Here is a 26,033-nt window from a genome sequence, read left to right on the forward strand (position 1 = left end):
GATGGGAACAGCGTTAGGGAATTGGGGAAAGGGGAAAAGACAAGTTGTCGAGCTGTTGTTCAGCATCTTAGCTGTGGAGGGCAGTGTCACTGGCCCTCATCTGTGGGATCCGAACCGGGGCCCTCTGGCGTCCCAAGCCAGCTATTAACGAATGCGCCACTCGGCCGGCCCTACAGTGTGTTATTTTTAAAGCTAAAAATGTGAAATACAAATCTTTTAGTGATTCAGATGAAAAGATACATCTTTTAGTAAAAATGCATTATTTTGTTTATAATATTATGTTTAAAAATTGCAGATGTATCAGGGAAAGATAATATGTAGTACCATCAGTTCCAACCTTTTATTTGGAAAGGTTTCAGCTTCAAAGAGTTGAAAGAGTACCTTTTTTTGCTGATTTATTTGAAAGTTGCAGGAATCATTTCATTTCACTCTAAATATTTGCATGTATCTCCTAATAAAAACATTGGTTGAGACTTTGTTCAGCTCTGAGCAGGGTCTCCAGCCTCAGTTGGAGCCTGGGGTCTACACCCACTGACCCATGCCCTGCCCCGTCCCTTAGTCCAATAAAAGAACAAGTAAGTGGTAGAGTCCCAGATACAAATGTGATGAAACAGTTGATTTGTTATTGAGTAAGATGAAGTGGGCTTTTCAACCAAATTAGAACAAAATTGCATCTCTTTTTCTCTGAAGAGAGTTCTGTAGGTGGTATGTAATTAAAGAATAAAGACATTTTCAAATTTTACTACAATACCATTATCACACTAATGAAATTATAAATTGATACAATAACATCTAATATTTGATTATATTCATATTGCCCCAATTAGCCTAATAATATCCTTTATAACTTTTTTCCCCCGATTCAGGATTTAGTCAAGGATCATTCATTAAATTTAGTTTAGTCTCTTTTAATCCAAAACATTTCGTTTTGTTTTTTAGTTTTTGTTTTCATTTTTCCTGACGTGGACATTTTTGAGTTGGCTAGAATGTTTCTAGAATGCCTCTTGATCTGCCCTGTTTCATCATTCTAGATTCAAGTTAAACTTTGATGAGTATATTCCATTACTCACATCAGGAGGCAGCTAATATCAGATGTATGTATTATTGGTGATGTTGAGTTTATTCATTGGTTAAGATGGTGTATGTTGGACTTCTTGATTAAAAAGATACCCTTTTCCCTAATTAATAAGTTACCTATGGGGTGATTCTTTGAAACTGAATATGGTATTCCTCAAAAATTTTTAACCAGTGGTTTTGGCATCAATTCATTTTTGCTTGGATCATTTATTTCATTGGTACTTTAAAATGGTGATATTTTTTTTCTAATTCTATTCCTTTTACATTTATTAGCTAGCTTTCATTCTTCTGTAGAAAAGTGCTTTGATCCACCTCTTCCTACTTTCCACTTTCCTACTTCCCCTTTTTTTCAGTTAACTTCTTATTGGACACCAGCACCCAGATCAAGAAATAGAAATTTACCAGTGTATACTTCATGCACTGGGAGCCTTAATTACTGCTTCCCTCTGACAGATAACCACTTCTTGAATCCAACACCATAGATGAGTTTTGCTGTTTGTGACTATCATAACAGAATCATACCACGTGTACTCCTGTGTCTGCTCTCCTTTGCTCATCATTGTATTTGTGAGGCTCTTCTGTTGTTGCTATCTGTAGTGGTAATAGTAGGCGCACTGTCATTGCTCTGTAGCGTCCTGTTATTTGACTGTACCACAATTTACCCATTTTACTGTTTATAGATATTTGAATTGCTTTCACTTTGGGCCTGTTAGGAATAGAGCACTATGAACATTCTTGTACATGTCTTGGTGAATGTATCTTTTGGGTGTATTTGTAGGAGTGGGAATTTCTGGGTCATAGATGCTGGCCAAACAGTTTTCCAGAGTGGTTATACCAACTTATAACTCCCCTCAGCAGTAAGATGTTTCACAAGTCCTTTTTATGTTACAAAATGTGTTACAGTTTATTTCTCTTAGGACTCTTGTTGGTGCACAAATTGCCCCAAATTTGGCTAGTATAATCCCCTTCATGCTGGGTCTTCTGTCCTTTTGACATAAGTCCTGTCATTCTTTGAGCACCCCCTTGATTTCTGGCACAAGTTGTTCAGCTGAGTTTTATCAAATACATGTGAATATACCTATGTAACCCAAATCCCTCTTAGAGAAAGTACCATTATTTTTTTAATTGAGATATAATTCACATACTATAAAATTCAAAGTGTACAACTCAGTGGATTTTAATATATTCATAAGGTTGTGTGACTATCACCACTATCTGCTTTCAGAATCATTAGTTTTTAATTGATGAATTTCTTCCAGTTGGGAATCAGTTTTGATATTATTTGTTTTTATAAATGCTAACCTTCAGGTATTTTTGCTTTTATTTTATTTTATTATTATTATTTTTTAAAGATTTTTATTGGGGAATTGGGGGGATGGGAACAGTGCTGGGGAATTGGGGGAGGGGAACAGACCCTCATATGTGGGATCTGAACCGGGGCCCTCTGGCGTCCCAAGCCAGCTCTTAACCAATGCGCCACTCAGCAGGCCCTTTGCTTTTATTTTAAACAATTTTGTACCATATTGCTCTTCACTTCTGTGTAATGGGTCAGACATTTGTAAGTGATTAATTTATATATTTAAAGATGTATATGGTTGCGGGGGGAAGGGAACTAATGGTCAGTAAGAGGTAAGGCACTTAGAGCTGGAGCCACACTTCTGATGCACTTCCACTAACTCATATGGATTTCTCTAGGGACCAAGGGCCAGCAGATAAATGACTATTTTTCCTTCAAGAGCTTTCTGTTTGTTTGTTTCTACATTTCCCCTTTTGTTTTTAGCTAAATAAATGTCCTAAATGTTTATATTAATATGATGTGTCTCAGTTAATGTATTTTTTTAAAAATTTAAACTTTCAAATACAGACTAACCAAAAAACTTGAAGAAAGGCGAGAAGAGAAGAGGAAAGAGGAAGAACAGGTAAAGTTCGTGTACTAAGCATTGTTTTACTCTTCCATTAGATGAAGGAACATTGATGATAGAGTTGGCAGACCTAGGATGGCTTCCTGGTGATAGTTTAGTGTTGCAGCACATTGAAGGGAATTATCTGCCTTCTGTGGTAGGATCATAGTGTTCTTTTTGTAAATTTCTAGGAATAAATTGGCTCATCATTTCTCCCTCTGCAATGAGTTTTACACTAAGACTAAAGGGACTTGAACTAAAATTATTTTGCTTTGATGCAGATCAAATTTTTAGTTCCTTTTTATGAAAAAGAAATTTGTAGACATTTTGCTGAATTTTTCCTCTGGAGTTGCTGCATTCTAGTGCACCATTCATTTTTCTCAGCATGTGTACCTAAACTGCTTCATCTTTTTTGGGTGCTAATAGAGGATGGTGATTGTTTCTTCAAGCCGCATAAATGACTGCTTTGTTGTCTTTGGAGGGTAACATAGTCACCTTAGAAACCAAAGACCTGTAACTTTGTTTGTTTTCAAATTATATTGAGCACATCATAATCTTAATAGAACCACTGGCAAAGATTTATAAATTGATAGACATTTGACCATTAACCCATGCTGTGAATAAAGCCTACTGACGCCTTACATTTTATGTGGTTGTTTTATTCCTTTTGTTGTACCCCACACCTAGCTTTCCCTGCATACAGAATAATATCTAGGACAGATTATTAAAGTAAGTTTTTGGCTCATAAAACTTACTTTCTCTTTAATTCAGAGAGAGATTAAGAAGGAAATTGAGAGGAGAAAAACTGGAAAAGAAATGTTGGATTATAAAAGAAAGCAAGAAGAAGAATTAACAAAAAGAATGTTAGAGGAAAGAAACAGAGAAAAGGCAGAAGATAGGGCAGCTCGAGAGCGTATAAAACAGCAGATTGCATTGGTAAGTATTAAGTTTATCTTTAATGCTTAACTCTAGAACATTTGTGAAATTTTTTTCCAGGTATAGTGGTTTTGGTTTATTGCCAGACAATGCACACAAAAATAGTAGATTGTAGTGATTGAAAGAGTACCAATTCTCAGCTTCCTTTTACTAGAAACTGTATTAAAATACAGTTAAGATTAAAATTGAGATGATTTTTTTTAAAGTAATTTCTCTCTATGTTATCAATAGTCAAATGGTAGTTTTCAAAGAGTCCCCAGAAAAGAAGCTAAGAATTGGTTACTTAGCGGTCAGTCTCCTCTAGTCACAAGCATTTTGAGGGGGGACATTTCAAAGGATTTAGACACATCAAGTAGGATGGTTTTACAACAATGGTTTTTAGAATTGAGCAGCTGTAATACATATGAAAACCATTCCTACCTTCATATTGTTTGTTCATTTGTTTATTCAACAAGTATTTACCTACTATGTGCTAAACCTTGTTTGAAGCTCTGGAGATACAGTAGAGACCAAAATCAAGTCCTTGTTTGTTTAATGACAACTCTGGTCCCTGGCAGTTGATAAAACTAAAAAATACCAGATCTAGATGATAAAGATAATATACGAGTACGGCTTTAAGGAATTTCATGCATGTATGTGTTTGTTCCTTGTATTTGGAAATGCGTAAATAGACCATTCTAGCAGTGAAAGACAATTAGCGTCTAACATCTGTTTTAAAGGATCGAGCAGAGAGAGCAGCTCGTTTTGCAAAGACAAAGGAAGAAGTAGAAGCTGCTAAAGCTGCTGCCTTGCTGGCCAAACAAGCAGAAATGGAAGTGAAGAGGGATGCTTCCATAAGAGAAAGAAGGTACTTTATTTCCTACGTAAACATCTGTTGTACGTGGCAGCTGAGGACAACAGCAGTTGTTGACTGCTTTTTTTTTTTTTTTAAGATTTTTTTTGGGGGGAATTGGGGGATGGGAACAGCGCTGGGGAATTGGGGAAAGGGAACAGACAAGTTGCTGTCGTTTTGGTCTTCAGTCTATTTGTGGAGGACCTTGCTTCACTGGCCCAAGTTGGCACCATCATTGCGCTCTTCCCAGGCAAGGCAGATCAGTCACCGGCTTCTGGACGGCCGCTCACAGAGGCTGCTGGCCGCTCACAGTGGCTGCCGGCTACACACGGTAGCCCATGGCAACCCACTGCATCAGGTGCTGCAGCCTACGCCGGGGACGGCGACTCACAGCAGCCCAGCTCCAGGTTGAGCTGTTGTTCAGCATCTTAGCTTTAGAGGGCAGCATCACTGGCCCTCATATGTGGGATGCGAACCGGGGCCCCCTGGCGTCCCAAATAAGTTCTTAACAATCGCGCCACTCTGCTGGCCCTTGACTGCTTTTTAAAACTGATGTGTGCTGTGGCTAAAATAAGTAGTTCCAGTAGGAAATACTGACCAGTTTGGTAGTCTCCAATGGTATTTGTTACTGAATGTGAATTTACTATATAACAGTGGTAAATACAGACAAGTCCCCAACTTACGATGGTTTGACTTAGGATTTTTTTACTTTACAGTGGTGTGAAAGCAATAAGCATTCAGTAGAAACCATACTTCAAATTTTGAATTTTGATCTTTTACTCATCTAGCGATATGTGGTGTGATGATGCTGTCTTGTGGTGCTGGGCAGCAGCAGCGAGCCGCACCTCCCAGTCAGGCATGCTTTCATGAGGCTAAACACCTGATACTCTGCATTCATTACATTAGATGATTTTGCCTAACTGTAGGGAAACAAGTGTTCTGAGCACATTTAAGGTAGGCTAGGCTAGGCTATGATGTTTGGTAGGTTAGGTGTATTAAATGCATTTTCAATTTATGATATTTTCAATTTACAGTGGGTTTATTGGGGCATAACCACATTGTAAGGTGAGTAGTATCTATAAATGACTTTCAAAAGAGGGCTCAAGAAACCTCTTTCAAAAGACAGAAAGCACATACATCAAAATAACTATAGTGATTATCTTGTGTGTTAGGATTCTTTAGTTGTCAGAATATCAAGTCAAATAGGATTAAGCAAAAGAGGGAATCCATTGGATCTGCAATTGGATGTTCCAGTGATGGATTTGGTTAGTAGCATTCTTCATCATTGCCAAAATGTGGTAATAATTCAAATGTCCATCAACTGAAGAATGGATAAACAAAACATAGTATAATCCCATACAGTGGAATATTAGCAATGAAAAGGGTGAAGTACATATGCTACAACACGGATGAACCCTGAACACATAATGGTACACAAAAGAAGCCAGTTACCAAAAATTCACACATCGTATGATTCCATTATATGAAATGCCTCCAGTAGGCCAACCTACAGATACAGATGGCCAGTTAGGTGAGAGAGGAATAGGGAGTGCCTGCTAATGGGTTTGGAGTTTCTTTTTGGGATGATGAAAGTGTTATAGAATTAGATAGTGGTGATGATTACACAACTCTATTAAAAACCACTTCATTGTATGCTTTAAAAGGGTAAATTTTATGTTATTTGAATTATATCTCGATAAAGCTATTCTTAAACACTATAAATGAAAAGATCTGACATTGTGAAAACTATTTTCATTGCATATTTTCACTTTAATTTTCTCTAACTTTTGATATTGTTTGTGAATATGTAAAAATTGTGACTTAAGTTTTCTTTTTTTCATAGCACCATTGCAAGAATTCAGTTCCGTCTTCCTGATGGTTCTTCATTCACAAATCAGTTCCCTTCTGATGCTCCTCTAGAAGAGGCAAGGCAGTTTGCTGCACAGGTAAATTTATGTCTTGAATTGTAATAAAGGTACATGAATAGACTATTCAAATGTTGGTTGGAAGATTTTTCAAGCAGAATTTGAAGAAGGTGACTAAGTCATGACCCATCCCCAGGAGGGAGGCATAAGACACCTCCGGGGTGTCGAACTTATGTCATGTATTAGGGCCACATGGGAACAGCATGCCTGCTTGTGCAAAAATAGGAATTTGCTGATATTGTGGAATAGGCTCTGGAAACTTCACTGCTTGGTACACTCTAATGGAGTAGTGACAAGCAAGTGATTTTCCAAAGGTCTAATCAGAGGGAACTGTCTCCTGTAAAAAGGATGCAGTTTTTCTTGGTCCTCTCCACGTTCTCTGCAGGTTGCTTAGAATGCTTTGGGGCTAGCCATTTTCCCACCATCTGCCAGTTGTCTGTGCCTAAAGATCAATAATCTTTATTTGGCAACAAGTACTTCTTCAGGAATTCACTTCCACAACATGATGTGGCCTTACTCTGAATGGGTGTGAAATTTGATATCTTAGAAAATAAGCTATGAGTAACTTCCAATTAGCTTTTATTTTCTGATTGATTCCTTACCCAAAATGTATTCTAGGCAGCAGATGTCCTTTAGGATCTAGGCTCATTATATGTACCAGTATTTGTCTCACGGGTAAAATCAGAGTTCAGATCTTTCCACTAGATCTCTCTGCATTTAGTTGGCTACCTTACCTGTGCATCCCAAGAGAAGTATACCTATAAAGCTGCCTGCCTTCCTCCACTGGTGAGCTGGGCTGGACAATATAAAAAATATTATTACTATTTTTTTAAATTGGGGAATTGGGGGATGGGAACAGTGCTGGGGAATTGGGGGAAGGGGAACAGACAAGTTGCTGTCATTTTGTTCTTCAGTCTAGTTGTGGAGGACGTTGCTTCACTGGCCCAAGTTGGCACCATCATAGCACTCTTCCCGGGTGAGGCAGATCAGTCGCCGGCTTCTGGACGGCCGCTCACAGCGGCTGCTGGCCGCTCACGCTGGCTGCTGGCTACACACGGTAGCCCATGGCAACCCACTGCAGCAGGGGCTGCAGCCTACGCCATCGCCAGCGATTCACAGCAGCCCAGCTCCAGGTTGAGCTGTTGTTCAGCATCTTAGCTGTGGAGGGCAGTGTCACTATGTGGGATCCGAACCGGGGCCCTCTGGCATCCCAAGTGAGTTCTTAACGATCGCGCCACTCGGCCGGCCCTAAAAACTTACTTTGAGAACTCTTTCCTCTAAGCTTTATAGTATAACCAACCCAAATAGCTGCTTTCATCCTTTTTTTTGCCTTGGAGCCCCACCTGGGGCCTCCCAATAAGGGGGTACTCCTGACCTGAGTCTTACTGCTTTTGCTACAGGTAAGTGAAGAGGGGGAGCCACATTGGGGCCGGGATGGGGGTAGGGAGTGTGTGTGAACCTTTGATTGCATCAGTTTTGTTAGAACTTCACTTCAGTAGAATGACCTAATTTTGTATTTGTGTATGTCCTTGTATTAGAGTGAGAATAGAGGTATGTGGATGACATAACAGTGAAAAATTACAAAAAATAAAAGTATTAGTGTCTTTCTTTGGAATCTTCTGGATAAATAGTTGTCTAAGATTTTACAAGTACAGATGGTTTAAAATTGCAAGGGTGATTGTGATGCTGCTCAGCGTAATTTCCTGGACCTGGGATTATATGTACGGTGTGGGTTGATTATGGACCACTTACTTTTTGAGACAAAGAGGCAAAAATTCCTGATGTTATATATATATGAGAGAAATTCTGGGCTATTGCGGATATTTAATAGGGAATGCCTATAATCCAAATGTGTATTTGTGAAATATTAATGTAAGTTTGCCAAAGATAATGAAAACTTTCATGGCAAACTGCAGCCATACTTAAAAGAGGTATCTGATTGTTTATTTTTATTCAGTTTATTTATATGGTGGTAGGTACTATATTCTTGCTATTTTATGGTTATTTTTGAGTTATAAAAGCTTTTAAATACTATTTGGATTTGACAGCTTTCAGCCACTTTTTGAAGCACAAATTTTTTAATGTTTTTTGCGTTTACATTTAAATGAACTTTTAAAATTAAGGCAGTTTTAATGAAAGTTATTTTGGATGCATATGAGTGTGTAATGTCTTTTAAAAGGCACCATTGTAATATTTTTAAACTTATGTTACAGACTGTTGGCAACACTTACGGTAATTTTTCATTAGCAACCATGTTTCCCAGGAGGGAATTTACCAAAGAAGATTATAAAAAGAAATTATTGGATTTGGAACTTGCCCCAAGTGCTTCAGTGGTACTGTTGCCAGTATGTATTAACATACATATTTTTTCTATTCTTACAGTTCTGTTTGTTGTACTCAATTGTTGCTTGTAACTAGTGGAAGGGAAGGTGGAAAGTATACTATGGATAATTAAAATCCAAATAATCCAGAAATGTTAGATCAATTTATTGTTTCATAATGCTGTGCTTTTTGTATTTTTATTGCTAGTGAGGCACTAAGTAAACAAATAATTTAATTTTCAACTTTTTTTCTCACCTATTCATGTACAAAAAATGACCAGTAGAACAAAAGAAATGCAGAGTAATCTACAGACTTAATGTTTTTTATTTGTCTATGACTCTATTGTTTACCAACTTTTAAAAAAAACATTTAAACATAAAAATAACATTAATTGTTAACATATTAATCCCATTTGATCCTCATAACAATATGAGAAAAAGAGGCTCAGAAAGCTTAAATGACTGCCAAGGTGCCACCTTAAGTTCTAGAGGTGGGATGAGAGCCTGGGTCTTCTATGTCTGCGTTAGTATAGTTTTCCCTGCTCTGAACTAGAGCCCCACACCTAAAAGAGTTATCCCTCCAATAATCAGGATTGATTACTTTCACTGAGGTTTGAAACTTCCCCCTTTTTTTAATCATCAAGAAAGACTTTTCTTATCAAGGTTACTAATTTCAGTACAAAAGTGTAGTTCTCTTAAAAATAATTGGTTCATTTCACTGAAAACTACTTTCTGGTTCTATATTATGATTACGCCTTTAAAAAAAAAACAACAGAGCTTCAGGAGTTCCCAGAAGTTTGTGTACATTTGTAAAACAGCAAAAGTTGGTAATTTTCCCTTCTTTCAGTAAAATAAAATCAATAGGACTTTTCTTTTTTAGATAAAAGATTCACCTAGAACCTTGAGTGTGATGTGATGGGGCTGATGTAGTCTTTATCTAGGTTTATTTTTTAATTTTTAGGCAGGAAGACCAACTACATCCGTGGTGCATTCTTCCAGTGGAGACTTTTGGGCATTGTTGGGGACAGTACTCTACCCATTCCTTGCCATCTGGAGACTGATTAGCAACTTCTTATTTAGCAATCCTCCTGCACAGACCTCAGTGAGAGCAGCAGCTTCAGAGCCCTCAAACCTTGCATCATCTAGCAATTCAGAAAAAAGGTATCTGTTTGTGTTTTCCCCATTTGCAAAATATGTTAGTAATGCCCAATGCCTTATTCAGAATGAAAAAATTTGTTACAGGTACTTTGCCTTCTTTCTGTATAAGGGAAAAAAACCAAATTTTCAGAAGAGTTATTATATCGTCTCTCTTGGGATGCTCACTTACCTGAGTTTTCTCAGCCATCTTTCTGAAACTTAATCTATGGAAAGCTACTTCACCTCTTCTGGTTTTATTATTTTGTTTATTGAATTCTCTTCATCCCATAACTATAAAAGTAGATTTGTTTTTCAGGTCTAAATAGTAATCTTTTTCTTGTTAGCCGTGTTTTGTCTGACAAGGTATTCCATTAATTTCTCACAGTCATGTTGCATAATTTCTTTAGAGGGATTGAATGTGCTTTAGAGAATTTTAACCCTGATGGTTCTTTGATCTGCTGGCTGACCATCTTCTCTGGGTCATTTAGAGAAGGACCAGATTGAGGAAACTGGATATTCACTTGAAAATGGAGCCTTCAGAGTTATTTAGACTAGTCCCCTAACCAAGAGGCCTTACTTTTATTTCAGATGGCCACGGTTAGAATGGTAATACTAACAGACAACACTAGTGATTTTAGCTCATACTTCTGTTAAGATTTCTGTTAAGATATTTGAAACAGGTTAACAGGAAGTATTGGGTTGTTAGAAAAGTCATAACGTATTTTTTTATGTTTTTCGTTGCAAAAATGTGTCACGACTTTTCCAACAACCCAGTATTTTCCTAGAAGGTGAGCTCAATTCTTAATAATACCTACTACTGTTAAAACACTCTTAGGCCGTTAATAGGCATTATAGCAAATCGTCACACTTAACCCTAAGTGATAAGTAATGAAAACCCTTGTCTCTGTCTGCCATCAGTAAGGAGATCCCTAGTCTTGTGTCCTAGTAACTCTAAATGAAGATTCGTGTAAATTGTGATTGGGCTGATTTAGCTTTTATCTTGATTTCTTTTTTATTAAGCAGGAAGACATCCTTAGTACATTACTCAAGTGGGGACAGTGGGAAATTCTTCTCTAGTCTTAGAACAGCATTCAAATTAGACCTTGTTAGTACTGACGTTTAGGACTCTTCCTGAGAACTGGGTGGAAGCATTTAATTCTGAATTACTGTACTATAGGATAACTTGCTGTTGTGTGGGTTTTTTAATTTTTCAAAGAAGGGAAGAGGACTTGGGTTTGGGCAAAGGTAGGTAAAATTTTGTGTTCCAATATTGGTTTTTCTTTTTTCTTTTTGCTTTCTCTTCTCCCTGTAGAATATTAGCTTTAAATTTCACTTGTTTCCTTCCCATTTTCAGATGAATTCTTTTTTGTTCTTAATTGTGTAAATAAATTATTGAAGATTATAAAAGGAATAAAAACTGCTAATTGGGACTGTGTCTGTAAATTAGGTTATGAATGGAGCTTTGGATAGCCTGTAGGGTGCTGTATAAGTTATAAATGTTTTAGTCGATACATCGGCTTGCATAAATAATAAAGGAAAGATTAGTTGGCAGACAGTCCTACTCTTCTAAAGCTTAATAAGTCATCAAGAAATACATGGAAGTGGAAAATATGCTTTGGCTGCATTGGCTTAGAAAACAGATGAAATTAAACTGCCAAAGACATATGAAGTCGTCTAGTACTGCAATAGTAGATATAATTATCTCCCATGAACTTCCCTTATAGTTACCTATACTAATGGAATTGTAAAGGAAACAGCTTTGTATTGGGTTGCCGGAAAAGTCATGACGCGTTTTTGCAACGAAAAACATAGAAGAAATACATCATGACTTTTCTGACAACCCAATATTACTGCTGCTATTTTATGTCATCTTGTTTCTCCCTCTTTTGTTATATCAGGGAACCAGTCAGAAAAAGAATGCTGGAGAAACGGGGAGAAGACTTTAAAAAGGAGGGGAAGATCTATAGATTGAGGACTCAGGATGATGGTGAAGATGAAAACAACACTTGGAATGGAAATTCTACTCAACAGATGTAGTGTGACAAGTACAGTATGTGCAATAATCATTGTTTCTCTTATGATTTAATTCAACTAAAATTCTACTGGAGAGGAGGGACTGCTTTATGTTTTCCAATTGATCTATAACTGTTTCTTTATTCCTGTTTAGTGGGTCAAAATTTTTTAACTCAGACAAGTCAAGAGATAAAATAACTGGCTGCTAGGTCCTTGCATATGGTAACCAACTACTAGAAACCTAAAAGAATCAAAAGGTCTTCCACAACCTCCCTTCATCAGCTTTCAGTTTTTTGTATACCCATTAGTCCTGTGCTCTCAGATGATACATTTTATGTAGAGCAGTTTTGCTCCAGAACTCTGAAACCCACACAAAGCAACTGGTATGTCACTAATTCAACACTGAGTCAGAGCATTTTAACTAGCCAATCAGATGATGATTTGTTTTTTTCTCTTTGCGCTCATCAGCTGCAAGCAAAATCTTGTAGTTTTTAATCTTAAACACTGAATAAAAAATCTTTTCCAAAAATTGTAATGATCTTATTTTTGCTTTTCAATTTTGTTATCCTAGCATCTTTTTGTTCCAGCGGACTCTGTTAAGGTCATGTGTCTGATTTTTAACCCCCAGTACTGCCCTGGAGCTGCCTCAGGAAAGTAGCTGGCCCAACCTTACCTTAAATCACTGAAGGAAGTCATTTTCTGACACACGTTGATACTATATTACTGTCTCTCCTAATTCAGCAAGGCATCACTTTGTATAATTTTCTAGTCCTGTTCTCATCAGACTGAAAACAAGAGCTAATCTATAGCTAGTCCTTTAACCTTTTTACTGAAGTTTTGCTCTCAATAATCACTCTTCAAAGACCTAAAGTACTTGTATGTAGAACAAGAAGTATGGAATAAAGATAGGCCTTTTGCTCATTTGGTTATTCCTAAGAACTTTAAAGCGTTCTTAATCTAACTTACATGCTACTTTATCCATACATTTTTGGTAGTGGAGTCCACTGAACTAATAATGTTTGAAAAATGGAGTAACCATGACAGTTCCTCTTTTAACCCTCTGCTTTTAGATTAGTAGATATCACTCTTGAATGAACATATAGAAGGACTCTCTATTTTGTAATGGGAGGAAGAAATTTTATCAAAGCAAACTTTTTCACCTATGAAATAACATTGACTTTTAAAAATGATAATAGTCATTGTTAGCAAGGAAACTGTGAGGCTATGCTGGTGGTGGTCGGAGTGAAAACTGGTATAACCTTTTTGAAAAACATTATCAGAAACCTTAAATATTTTATATTCTCTGATCCAATCATTTTTTCCTAAGGAATGATCATAAGTGCAGACAAAATTTAGGGATAAATATATTCATTAAGTGTTATTTATTTTACCTGAGAACTAGAAACCAACTAAATGCCTTGTGCAGAAATAATAAACTTTTATTGAAGAAAATGGTACAATACTAATTCAACAATTCAATTTAATATATATTAAGTACCTGTTATATGTTGGGGGGCAAAAAAAGCAGGATACAGTGCTGTAGGTACAAAACAATCCTAGCTTTGTAAACCTAGTTTATATATAGATACTACTATGTATTAACATAATGTAAAGAAAAAAAAGACAACAAACATCAGCAATGGTAAGAGTGGTTATATGTAATTTTAGTTCTTTTTTCTTTTACCCTTACATGTTTTCTCGATTTTCTGCAATGGTCATATTATTTTCATAATTTAAAAGATGAGCTTTAAAAAGAAAAATCAAGCAAGCATCCCATTTAAGGTTTGTCATCTTTAAAATATAGCAAGCAATATGGGATTTAAAAACAAAACAAAAAAACTGTCAAGTGGGTGTGACCCTACTAATAACTTAGAAATACATTTGCAAAAACTTGGGAGTAACTTAAGAGAGTTTACCTTGAAAAAACTCAAATATACATCTTAGAGAAACATACATAAAAGAATGGTTCACAGTCTTTGAGTAGGAGGATCCCTCCTCAGTTTTATATTTTAAAAAGTTATACATGGTAAAGAAAAACTCAAAACAGTATAAAAGGCTATAAAATGAAACCGGAATCGCCCTCTTTGCATCTTACCCCCAGTTCTCTTCCTCTGAAGTAACCTCTATTAAGTTTCTTTTGTAATCTTCAGAACATTTTTATGCATAATAAGCAAATATGTAACCTTTATATTTTAAATAAATGGGATCAAATTATATATATTACTATGCATCTTGCTTTTTTACTTCTATAGTCTTGAAGACCTTTCCCTATCAATATAAAGCTACCTCATCTTATTAATGGCTGTATAGCATTTTACTTCATAAATGTACCCCAACTTATCCATTCTCTGGTGGTGTTCATTGGTTATTATAATATTTTTTTTTGCTTGTTCTTCTATTAAAAACATTGCTACAATTAATATCTTTGAGAAGGAATCTTAGCTGTGAAAATATACCTGTAGGATACATTTGTGTAACTTAACTGAATCATAGGGTGTTTGCAGTTTGAATTATAAAAGATGCTGCCAAATGGCCTCCTCTTCAGGCTCTATGAATTTATGGCCCCACCAACAGTGTACGAGAACATTGAGTTCCCCATGTCCTTACCAACATTTCTTCATCGTTTTCAACATGATAGATGAAAAATTGTCTGCATTTTTAATGGACTGTGTTGATCATGAATGAAATTGAACATCTTTTAATATTGATCATTTGGATTTATTTTCTGAGAACTGCTTGTTAGTATTCGTTGCCAATTTTTATTTTGTTTTCCATTTTTTTCTTACAGATTTATAAGAATTCTATGTATATTAAGAAAATTAGTCCTTTGTCTAACATATGCTGTAAATATTTTCTCCCTGTTTATTTTTTGATGAGTATGTTGATGGTAAGTTTTTGCCATAATATTTATGTGGTCATATTTATTATTTTTCTTTATGACCTCTGGGTCTTAAGTCTTGCTTATATGAGTAAATACTTTTCCCACTTAAATTAATTTTTAAAAATTCATCTGTCCTAGTATTCTCATGGTTTCAGTATTTTTACATTTAAATCTGGGAAGGGATTTGGCTTCCGTCCCCATGCCTGTGACTGATGTCCTCTAGCTAACTTGTTGACCCACCACCATATATGGAATAATCCATCTTTCCCATGCATTGGGCATGCCACCTTTGTCACATACTTTAGTCCCATATGTAGTTGTTTCATGTCTAAGTGCTCTCTTTTCCATTGTTGATCTTTTTATTCTCCCCTCTGTCTGCTACCCAACTACTTTTTATAACTAGTTTTATAAAGTTTTAATATTCTATCCCCTAGATTTATCCTTTTTTTTGTTGCAAGTTTATTTAATGTGAGCCTTTATATTATGTCTATGTGCCCCCCCAAAAAAAGTAATGTTGAACTTTGAGATTAATTTATGTATAATTGGCAGCTTATAATACTTTCTTCCCAAGAAATATCTTCAATGTCAGTTTAGGAACCACCCTCACCCCCATCTGACAAACTTCCTATCTATTGATGGAGAAATTGTTTGTGCACCACAGTTCCTGACTTCCAGGTTGGGGCCCACCGCAATGGAACATTTTCATAGGATTTCTATAGATACAATTCTTTTATGAGAAATGAAATTTCAAGAAGTTGAAAACTACTTTTTTTTTCCCAAGTTATTTTTTTTTTTATTTTTCAATCACAGTTGACATACAATAGTATATTAGTTTCACGTGTACAACATAATGATTAGACATTCATATAACTTAAGAGGTGATCACCCCAGTAACTCTAATACCCATCCGACACCATACAGAATTATTACAATATTATTGACTATATTCCCTATGCTGTACTTTATACCCCTGTGACTATTTTGTTTTTTACCCTGTGACTATTTTTATAAATTCCAATTTATACTTCTTATTCCCTTCACCTTACCTGTTCCCCAAACCCCCTCCCATCTGGCGACCATCAATTTGTTCTCTTTCTATGAGTATTTGTTTTGTTTGTTCATTAATTTTGTTTTTTAGATTCCATCTATAAGTGAAATCACATAGTATTTATCTTTCTCTGTTTGACTTACTTCATTTAGCGTAATACCCTCTAGGTCCATCCATGTTGTTGCAAATGGCAAAATTTCATTCTTTTATATGGTTGAGTAATATGCCCTTGTATATAGGTACCACATCTTTATCCATTTGTCTATTGATGGACACTTAGGTTGCTTCTGTATCTTGGATATTGTAAATAATGCTGCAATGAACATAGGGGTGCATGTGTGTTTTCAAATTAGTGTATTTGATTTCTTCAGATAAATACCCCCAAATGGAATTGCTGGGTCATAAGGTAGTTCTATTTTTAACTTTTTGAGGAACCTCTATACTGTTTTCCGTAGTAGCTGTACCAATTTGCAGTCCCACCAAAAGTGTATGAGAGTTCCCTTTTCTCTACCTCCTCACCAACACTTGTTGGTTGATTTATTGATCATAGTCATTCTGACAGGTGTGAGGTGATTATCTCATTGTGATTTTAATTTGCATTTCCCTGATGATTAGTGATCTTGAGCATCTTTTCATATGTCTATTGGCCATGTGTATGTTCTCTTTGGAGAAATATCTATTCAGGTCCTCTGTCCATTTGTTAATTGGATTGTTTGTTTTATTGGTGTTGAGTTGTATGAGTTCTTTATATATTTTGGATTATTAACCCTTTATCATTGGCAAATACCTTCTCCCATTCAGTAGGTTGTCTTTTTCATTTTGTTGATGGTTTCCTTCACTTTGCAACAACTGTTTAGGTTGATGCAGCCCCCATTTGTTTATTTTTTCTTTTGTTTCCCTTGCCCGAGGAGACATATCCAAAAATACATTGCTGAGAGTGATGTCAGAATTTAATGCCTATGTTTTCTTCTAGGAGTTTTACGGTTTTACCTCTTACATTTAAGTCTTTAATCCATGTTGAGTTTATTCTTGTATATGGTGTAAGAAAGTGATCTAGTTTCATTTTTTTTGCATGTATCTGTCCAGTTTTCCCAGCACCACTTATTGAAGACACTGTCTTTACCCCATTGTATTGGGTTGTCGGAAAAGTCATGACGTATTTTTTCTCTGTTTTTCGTTGCAAAAATGCGTCATGACTTTTCTGACAACCCAATATATTCTTGCCTCCTTTGTCATAGATTAATTGACTATATAGGCATGGGTTTATTTCTGGGCTCTCTATTCTATTCCAGTGATCTATGTGTCTGTTTTTATGCCAGTCCCAATGCTGTTTTGACTACTATAGTAATCTCTCCCTTTATGTCCATCAATATTTGCTTTATATATTTAGGTGCTCCTGTGTTGGGTGCGTAAATGTTTATAAGAGTTATATCCTCTTGTTGGATTGATCTCTTTATCATTGTGAAATGCCCTTGTCTCTTGTTACAGCCTTTGTTTCAAAGTCTGTTTTGTCTGATATAATTATTGCTACTGCACCTTTTTTTCTGTTTTCATTTGCATAAAATATCTTTTTCCCTCCCTTTATTTTCAGTCTGTGATTTTTTTTATCTGAAGTGGGTCTCTTGTAGGCAGCATATATACAGTACAGGTCTTTTTTCTTTTTAATCCATTCAGCCACATTATGTCTTCTGATTGGAGCATTTAGTTCATTTACATTTATGACAATTATTGATAGGTATGTAGTTATTGTATTTTATTGTTTTCTGATTATTTTTGTAGTTCTTCTCTGTTCCTTCCTTATTCTCTTACTCTCTTCTGTTGTATGTTGATGACTTGCTACAATTTTGTATTTGAATTCCTTTTCCTTTATTTCTTATCTCGTAGATTTTTGGTTTGTGGTTACCATGTGCTTCATATATACCAAACTATGTTTATAACAGTTTATTTTAAGTTGATGATCACTTAAGTTCCAACACATTCCAACTCACTACAATTTTTATTTACCCCCTCCCCATTTATGTTTTTGTCATTTTTCCTTTGTGTGTGTGTGTGTGTGTGTGTGTGTGCGCGTGTGCGTGCGCACGCACACTCACATTTGCTTTATTTATTTATTTATAAAGATTTTATTGGGGAATTGGGGGAGGGGAACAGCGCTGGGGAATTGGGGTAAGAGGAACAGACAAGTTGCTGCTGTTTTGTTCTTCAGTCTAGTTGTGGAAGATGTTGCTTCACTGGCCCAAGTTGGCATCATCATTGCGCTCTTCCTGGGCGAGGCAGATAAGTCACCGGCTTCTGGATGGCTGCTCACATCGGCTGCTGGCCACTCACGCTGGCTGCCAGCTACACACGGTAGCTTATGGCAACCCACTGCAGCAGGGGACTGTTGCCTACACCGTCACTGGCGACCCACGGCAGCCCAGCTCCAGGTCGAGCTGCCGTTCACCATCTTAGCTGCAGAGGGCAGTGTCACTGGCCCTAATATGTGGGATCCGAACCGGGGCCCTCTGACGTCCCAAGCCAGTTCTTAACCAATGTGCCACTCGGCCGGCCCACATTTGCTTTTATTTATTCTTGTAATTACACATGATCTTCCTAGTTTGGTCTTTTAACCTTTGTACTAGTTTTACAGTTGGTTGGTCCATTGCACTTACTGCTTGCCTTTGTCAGTAAGAAATTTTTTTCCTTCCTATATTTTTTATCTTAAAGAAGTCCCTTTAACATTTCTTATAATACTAGTTTAGTGGTGATGAAATTCTTTAGCTTTTTCTTGTCTGGGAAACTCTCCTTGATTCTAAATTATAGCCTTGCTGGGTAATGTAATGTTTGTAGTAGGTCTTTTCTTTTCATCACTTTGAATATTTTGTGCCAATCCCTTCTGGCCTACAAAATTTCAGTAGAGAAATCAGCTGATAATCTTATGAGAGCTCTCTTGGTGTTTTTAAAATTCCCTCTTTGTCTTTAACTGTTGGCATTTTAATTATGATGTTTATTGGTTTGGGCCTATTTGGGTTCATCTTATTTCGGACTCTCTGTACTCCCTGGACTTAATATGTCTATTTTCCCAGGTTAGGGAAATTTCTAGTCATTATTTCTTCAAATAGATTTTAAATCGCTGCTCGCTCTCTCTCTTCTCCTTTTGGTACTCCTGTGATGCAAATGTTGGTACTTTTGATGTACTTAATGTCTCTTAAACTATGCTCGTTTTTTAAATTTTTTTCTTTTTGCTGTTCATATTGGGTGTTTTCCACTACCATGCCTTCCAGATCGCTGATTCAATCCTCTGCTTCATCTAATCTGCTGGTGATTCCCTCTAATGTATTCTTCATTTCATTTATTGTATTCTTTATTTCTAACTGGTTTTTTTTTTATGGTCTTTATCTCTTTAAGTTCTCACTGGGTTTTTCTATTTCCCCCCTAACTTCATTGAGCATCCTTATGAGAAGTGTTTTGAACTGTGCATCTGATAGACTGCTTGTCTCCATTTCATTTAGTTCTTTTTCTGGAGCTTTGTTCTGTGTTTTCATTTGGAACATGTTTCCTTGTCTCCCCATTTTGGCTACCTCCCTGTGTTCGTTTCCATGTGTTAGGTAGATCTGCTATGTCTCCTGGTCTTGGAAGAGTGGCGGTGTGTAGTAGGTGCCCTGTGGGTACATTCCCTGTGGTGCAGTCTCCCTGGTCACCACAGCCTGGTGCTCCAGGTGTGTCCCTTGTGTGGGTTGTGTGTGCCTTCCTGTTGAGCTTTGATTGCTGTTGGTACATTAGTGGGTGGAGTGAGAGGCTTACTGGCTGTGAGGGCTGACACCACAGAGCAGGAGTCGCTTTAGTGGGGCTCTCATGCCAGCCGATTCCGCCCTTCAGATGGGTCATTTGTGTAGCTGGTTGGGTGGTACTCTGGTGTGGTCTGTAGCCAGCCACCAGGTGTGTTGGTTCTGGAGCCTCTTGGGAGCGGTCCGGTGTAGGCCAAGGTCAGCTGCCACTTATGCCAGCCAGCCTTGGGGCCTCTTCGTAGGACCTACAAAGTGATCTTGGTGATGTTTGTTCCATAATTTAGTTGTAATTTTGATGTCGTGGGAGGAGATGAGCACAAGCAAAGTCAGGAAACAGTGTCTGTGTGGGGAATTCAGGGGAGCTCTCCGGAGGGGAAGTACATTATCTGAACGGAGACTTAAAGGCATATTCAGGAGAAAGGGCATCTTAGGCAGAAGGAATAGTATTTGCAAAGACAAAAAGTCGTATGGAATCATCAGGGACTTACATGCAGCTCAGAACTACCACAAATTGAGAGGAAACGGAAACAGGCTAAGTGAACCAAGGTGATATCACACGAGCCTTAAAGGCCATACTTGGGTTCTTAGACGTCTGCCTGTAGGCAGGGGAGAGGCAGGAAGGACAGAAAAGCTGCAATGGGGGAATAAAGGATCATTCACAGGTCACTCTCTTTGTATGTTATGGTTTCTATGTTGCAGGGAATATATAGCATAAGCAGAAAGCTGGTGGGACGGCTTAGACGTCCCACATGGCTTGTGTGACTTCATGACTTCTGGGGAACCTACTTCCTCAAGGAGAATCACTCATAGGGGATAGGACACGTTCACAGTACCACTTTTATTTTCTGAGAAACATAAGGTGTGAGGTTGGGAGGGAGCTTGAAGAGAGGGCAGGAGGTGACATTGCAGTCCATTTAAGCAATAGAGTTGATTTCTTATAAAAAGGACTGCTATGGTTTTTACTCCTGTTTCTACCTTAAAAGTCTCTGAAACTGGAAACAGCCCAGTTAAATGAAGTGTCTTACGGAACCACTAGCTGAGTTTATAGTAAGTGCACTTTTCCACAAGAGCTGCTTGCAGGGTCTGCTACAAATGCCCAAATGAATTCCTGACACCGGGCAAGATGCAGATATCTCCATTTTAATCAGGGACTTGAAAACCTTCAAGATGAAAGTGGTCTCTAATGGTGCAAGAAGCCTGGTAGGGGCAGAATATAATATCCTAAGGAGTTTGTGGGCAGCAAAGGTATATACCTATAAAGAAATGGTTTATTTTGCAGAACTGAAGGCAGTGGAAATATGGGGGTCAGAATGAAGAAATGGGGCTCAGTTCCTGTTGACCTGGCTGTGTCTTCCTTTGCTTGGAGAGCTTACAGTGCACGTATGACAGTAATGCCACACCACAGACTCCGAGAAGCACAAGGAAGAAGAGTATGTACAAAGCTGTCTGTGCGTCTGTCGCAGCGAGTGTTAGGCCCAGGAACTGAACTTTCTCCTCTCTCATGGGGCCGACAGTTGGTTCAGCGTCTAGGAGAGGACAGCAAAGGGCGGATCACACACTAGTGCAGACGGAGTTACTGGGTTTATGTTCACCTGTGTTAAGTCCGAGCTAGATGCAGAAGTCTATATACAGGTACCCAGAAGGAGCACCCTGCTGAGGTGTGCACCCCTTTCTCTGAGTCCGAGCCTCTGAATGAACTTCAGTAGTTCTATTTTTGAAACATCTCTATCAGCAATTAGGGTATAGTCTAAACTGGGTGATTATCTCCTAAGTTTTTGTGTAGTAATTTATACTTTTTCAGTCATTCAACAAACACTAGGCTCCTTACATTATGCCAGGCACTGTGTTTTCAACAGTCATTATATCTGATCCTCTCACCAGCCCAGAACATTTGCCTAGTTTCTTGCCCAGGCCGCACACCAGGTTAGTGGGTAGGGCTTGGACAAGACTCTAGGCCCACTGTTCCCAGCCCAGGGCCCACTTTCTGAATGTAACAACTCTAAGTTAGCTCCTTTGTTCCATCCTAAGAACATTCAAAGAAACTAAATATTGGTTGAATGAATAAAAGGGATGGAGAGGCAGAGAGGAGGGTAATAAATTGGAAGAAAATAGGCCCCTCTCGCCCATCACCCCCTGGCTTTAGTGTCCCAGAGCCTTGGCTCACCTGGCTGGAGACAAGGGTGTGGCCCTGCCGCCGGGTCAGGGAAGCCGTTGCACTGGGCGATCGAGGCGTAGACCTTGGCTGACGCTTTGGGAATCCTTGGCAGAGACGGGTCAGTGTAGTTCACAAAATGCAGCCCAAACCTCTCTGCAAAGCCTGTAGCCCACTCGAAGTTGTCCATCACACTCCAGACAGTGTATCCTCGAAGGTCCACCTTATCCTGCACAGCTGTCCAGACACAGGCCCCGGCATGAGCTTCCCTCATCAGACACCTTTGCATCAGGCCTTCCAAGGCCGTGCCTGCCCACAGCTTTCCACAGCCCCCATGTGCAGGTTAAAGTGAACTTGTTTTCACCCTTTGAGAAAGCTGCCCGTCCACTGATGCAGTATTTGTTAGCTGGTCCTCTGTGATGGAGCTGCAGAGCCATCAGCGTTTTTCTAGAAAGGCTAACCCCCAGAGTGGGAGTCGGGATCGTGGGTAGACTAGTATTGCTCCTTATAGAAAATAAGTGGCCTCGGAAAAGATTTTAGCTGGAAGAGGATTTTCTAATCGTTTGTTTTTACTGCTGCATTGCTCCTTCTCTTTTACTCAGTATTACCGTTTCCTTGTCATAGTCCCATTCCAAGTCCTGCTGAGCTGAGAATCTCAAACGTGCTTGGGGAACAAAAACCATTACAGGTAGTGCCCCAGCCCTGTCCTCCTGGCCCCTCCACAGCCATCCTCGGGAGGGCGCTGCTGGCCAGGGGCACCACGCCTCAGTGAGGATCAAGGGCGCAAATGGCTCAGGCCAGGAACTCGGGTCTAGCTTTGTCAGGCAACTGGCTTTGCTTGCTGAGCTTAAATCTAGGAAGGAAAAAGCTCAGTGCAGCCCCAAAGAAGCTTAAATCCAACAGGAGCAAGATGCCTCATCTTTCTCATGGGGGTTTGTGGATGCGGTATTACCTTAACTGCAGACGTTAGCAGGTGTTTCCAACAGTTTGGGTTTCCAACAGCATGGGTTTGGGGGGGCGGGCATACCTTTGAGTGCCTCGTTGATGTAACTGCGGAGGTAGTAGATCCTTGCAGTGTCTTTGAGGCTCGTTTCTCCCCGTTGGGATACTCCATTCTCTGTTACGTAAATTGGAGGGTTGTTGTACTCTTTCTTTAACCAGTTCAGGATCCTCCTGAAGCCAAAAGGTGTCATCTTCAGCCAGAAGGAGCCAGAGTCTGGCCAAGTGCGATCTGTGATGGAGGCAACTCCCCTACCAGTTCAAACACAAGATTAGGTCTCATTTTGTAAACCCCAAGAGGCCCTTTGCACAAAAGACAAAACAGGATTTATACTAGGAAAAGCCTTAGGTTTTGTCTAGTCTTAAAAGTCATAACGAAACCCAGAATAGATTGCCTCAAATGCTGTTTTCCTAAGTTCTAGTTGCACTACTCAATGCTGGTGTACTTTGGACAAGCCACTGAAGCTCCCTGACATAGCTTTCCCCTGCCCAGTGGAATGGTCTCACTCATGGACCTCCCCGGCCATGGGCTCTGTTAACAGACCACGCTGCACAGTAGATGTGAAAGGGCTCTGGGTTTCCCCAGCCACAGTCTTCAGTGGGGCATGAGTGCCACGTCTGCAGAGAAGGGGCTCCCCTGAGCCACCTGCATCTGGTCAGTGCCACAGGCACCAGCCCAGTTGTGTGGTGATGGAGCAGTAGGCCGGGACCTGCTTCAAGTCCCCAAAACGCTCCCTCTCTCCAGTGATGGACAAGGGCAGGGCAACAGATTGTGCCAAAGGAGCGCCTGCTGGGGGAGGCAAAGAAGCTCGAACATCTCGAGTCATTTCAATGAGGACCAGTTATTTAGGTACTTCTTAACATCCAAAATCTTCAGGAAAAAAAATTTTTTTAGTTTTATCGGTAACTGGATTTATCTTGCTCAGCTGAACTGAATATGGGGCATTTCATAGCTTGAGCACAGGTCAGTGGAGAGACAGTCCCAGGACCAATGAAGCAGCAAGAGTTGAATGGGGGCCCGAATGGGGGCCAGCAGGGATCTTCTCAGCCCCCCTTACTGAGCCTGACTCTTGTGATGTAGGCATTTGTTTTCAAAGGAAGAACCTGGACAGATTCACACTACTAAGGTGGAAACATGCTTGTTAGCAAAGGAACGAAATAGTGTGGATACAGATTATCCTGGTTTTTTTGGTAACATATAAGTGAATATTTATGTATAAATATATACTATATGAACTATGTATAAGTAAGTATATATGACAGAGGTAGTACACCCTCCCCCACACACACATATACTTCTGAAATGACACATAAAAGAATTTACTACTCTTGCTTTGTTTCCACCATGAACATACATTATTTGTGTAATACAGAATAGTTTAAGCTTTACCCTGACAAGGAAAAAATATACCTTATTGTTACTTTCACTGAAATACACCTGATAAGTGAAATAAATTTGACCAAAAAAAGAAAAACAAGGGAAAATAAAGGTTTTTCTGGAAAACATTAACCACTCCAGGCATGTCTGTGTTAATGGAAAGCATCTTGGAAATCCTAGCCTGTATTACTATGAGACTGATAGGGTTTGATTAGGTGTCCCAGGAATGGGGCTCATCTTACAAACCCCGGGATGTATCAGGCATCAGGAGGCAGTGCAGGCCTCTTAAGTAAGAGATGGGCAAAGGGGCAGCTTACTGTCTTTTCTAAAGATTGTTCTAGACGGGCCCCGTGGTCTTACCTGTCTGCGTCAAAGGAAGAGATCTTAGAGTCATAGTCGAGGTTGTAGGCCAGGACAGTGGTGTAGTGATTGAACCCAAAAAAGTCATAGGTGCCTTTGATCCTCCTCTTCTCACTCTCCGTGAACTCCGGGAGCCTGGGTGGAAGGGGCCATTAGGACAGGGGACTTCAGGAAGAGCCATGCTTTGGGAGGAGAGTGTCCTGGCGCAGGGCTGGGGCAGCGCTGAGAACTACAGGCACCCTGTGGTGACTAGGGTGTGACAGGGGCAGCTGGCCAGGAACCAGAGGCCCTTCCAGCTGCTGCTGGAAGGGCCCAAGGCCCCTCCTACCAGACCACAGACCTCGCCTCCCTCTGTTGTTACAAGACCCTCTCCTTCCTGTCTGCAAAATGAAACTAGTCTATCCTTTTATAAGCCTCCCTTTCAGGGCCACACACACGGATACATACATATTTTCTATTTCCTTCAAAAATTAACATATGCAACTTCTGCTACTTACAATCTATGATAGATTTTGAATCAAGAACATGTCTGAGGTACATACCTTGAGACTAACCCTTCCCGTTTATAAGGTTATCTTTTATAATTCGTATTTCTGTAAGTTATTCTGTTTTTGCTGTGGTTTAGGCTTGCCTTTTTCTCCAAAGTCTACCTTTATCAGTAGGGAAAATATTTTTACAAATTAAATTTACTGACCTTTTGAGATTTGAACTTCTCTGCTCACATTATTTTGCTACACTTTTTAAAACGAACATTGGTGGAGCATTTTTCATGTCTAAGTGAAACTTTCCTATAAGATTTGCTTAACAGGCACCTGCGTGCAGCATTTACAGGTTCCTCTCAGCCCAATCTGACTACATACAGCTCCTGACAGGGAGACCCTGGTGCTGCTGGTTTAGGGTTGCCTAGAGATTGCCCTGCTTAGGTGCCTGACACCTTTATCTTGACCTTTCTACTACCATTAACCTGGGGATCAAAACCTTCCCCTGCTGGGGTTTCTGAAACTTGCTGGCAGAACACAAGCCGGATCCCCTCACTGCCCTGCTCAGGAGCCAGCAGTGGCTCCTTGGGGCCCATGGCACCAAGGCTGATCCCCTCTGCTTGTCCTCCAGGCCCTCCACCTTGTGGCCTTGGCCTCTCCACTGCTCCCAGGCCAGTCCTGTGTCGCCCCCCCTTCACGCACCATCAGCTGCACAGGCCCCACTCACTCCTACGCCTAGGCTGGTGCTCACGCTCTGCCCTTTGGATGGAATGCCCTCTGCTCTCCCAAAGGCTATTCACTGTCAGCCCAACTCAGCTGATGTCCTG

General features: G+C 39.2%; 2 protein-coding genes across 2 annotated transcripts in view; one reads left to right on the forward strand and one right to left on the reverse strand.

The window, feature by feature from the left end:
- The window catches only part of UBXN4 (UBX domain protein 4), a 48,006-nt gene extending 33,646 nt beyond the window's left edge, over positions 1–14,360 (forward strand). The window contains exons 7-13 of the mRNA XM_019661346.1: positions 2,942–2,996; positions 3,750–3,914; positions 4,634–4,761; positions 6,590–6,692; positions 8,885–9,016; positions 9,954–10,153; positions 12,028–14,360. Of these exons, the coding sequence (XP_019516891.1) occupies positions 2,942–2,996; positions 3,750–3,914; positions 4,634–4,761; positions 6,590–6,692; positions 8,885–9,016; positions 9,954–10,153; positions 12,028–12,166 (922 nt within the window). The 3' untranslated portion in view covers positions 12,167–14,360. The remainder of the gene's footprint in view (positions 1–2,941; positions 2,997–3,749; positions 3,915–4,633; positions 4,762–6,589; positions 6,693–8,884; positions 9,017–9,953; positions 10,154–12,027) is intronic.
- Positions 14,361–20,838: 6,478 nt separating this feature from the next.
- Positions 20,839–26,033, reverse strand: part of LCT (lactase) — a 44,211-nt gene continuing 39,016 nt past the window's right edge. The window contains exons 14-17 of the mRNA XM_019661341.1: positions 24,728–24,862; positions 23,018–23,241; positions 22,003–22,227; positions 20,839–21,364 (exon numbers count right to left, since the gene is read on the reverse strand). Coding sequence (XP_019516886.1) covers positions 21,144–21,364; positions 22,003–22,227; positions 23,018–23,241; positions 24,728–24,862 — 805 coding nt within the window. The 3' untranslated portion in view covers positions 20,839–21,143. The remainder of the gene's footprint in view (positions 21,365–22,002; positions 22,228–23,017; positions 23,242–24,727; positions 24,863–26,033) is intronic.

This window comes from Hipposideros armiger, unplaced genomic scaffold (assembly GCF_001890085.2).
Source record: "Hipposideros armiger isolate ML-2016 unplaced genomic scaffold, ASM189008v1 scaffold_345, whole genome shotgun sequence".
Taxonomy (NCBI): Eukaryota; Metazoa; Chordata; class Mammalia; order Chiroptera; family Hipposideridae; genus Hipposideros; species Hipposideros armiger.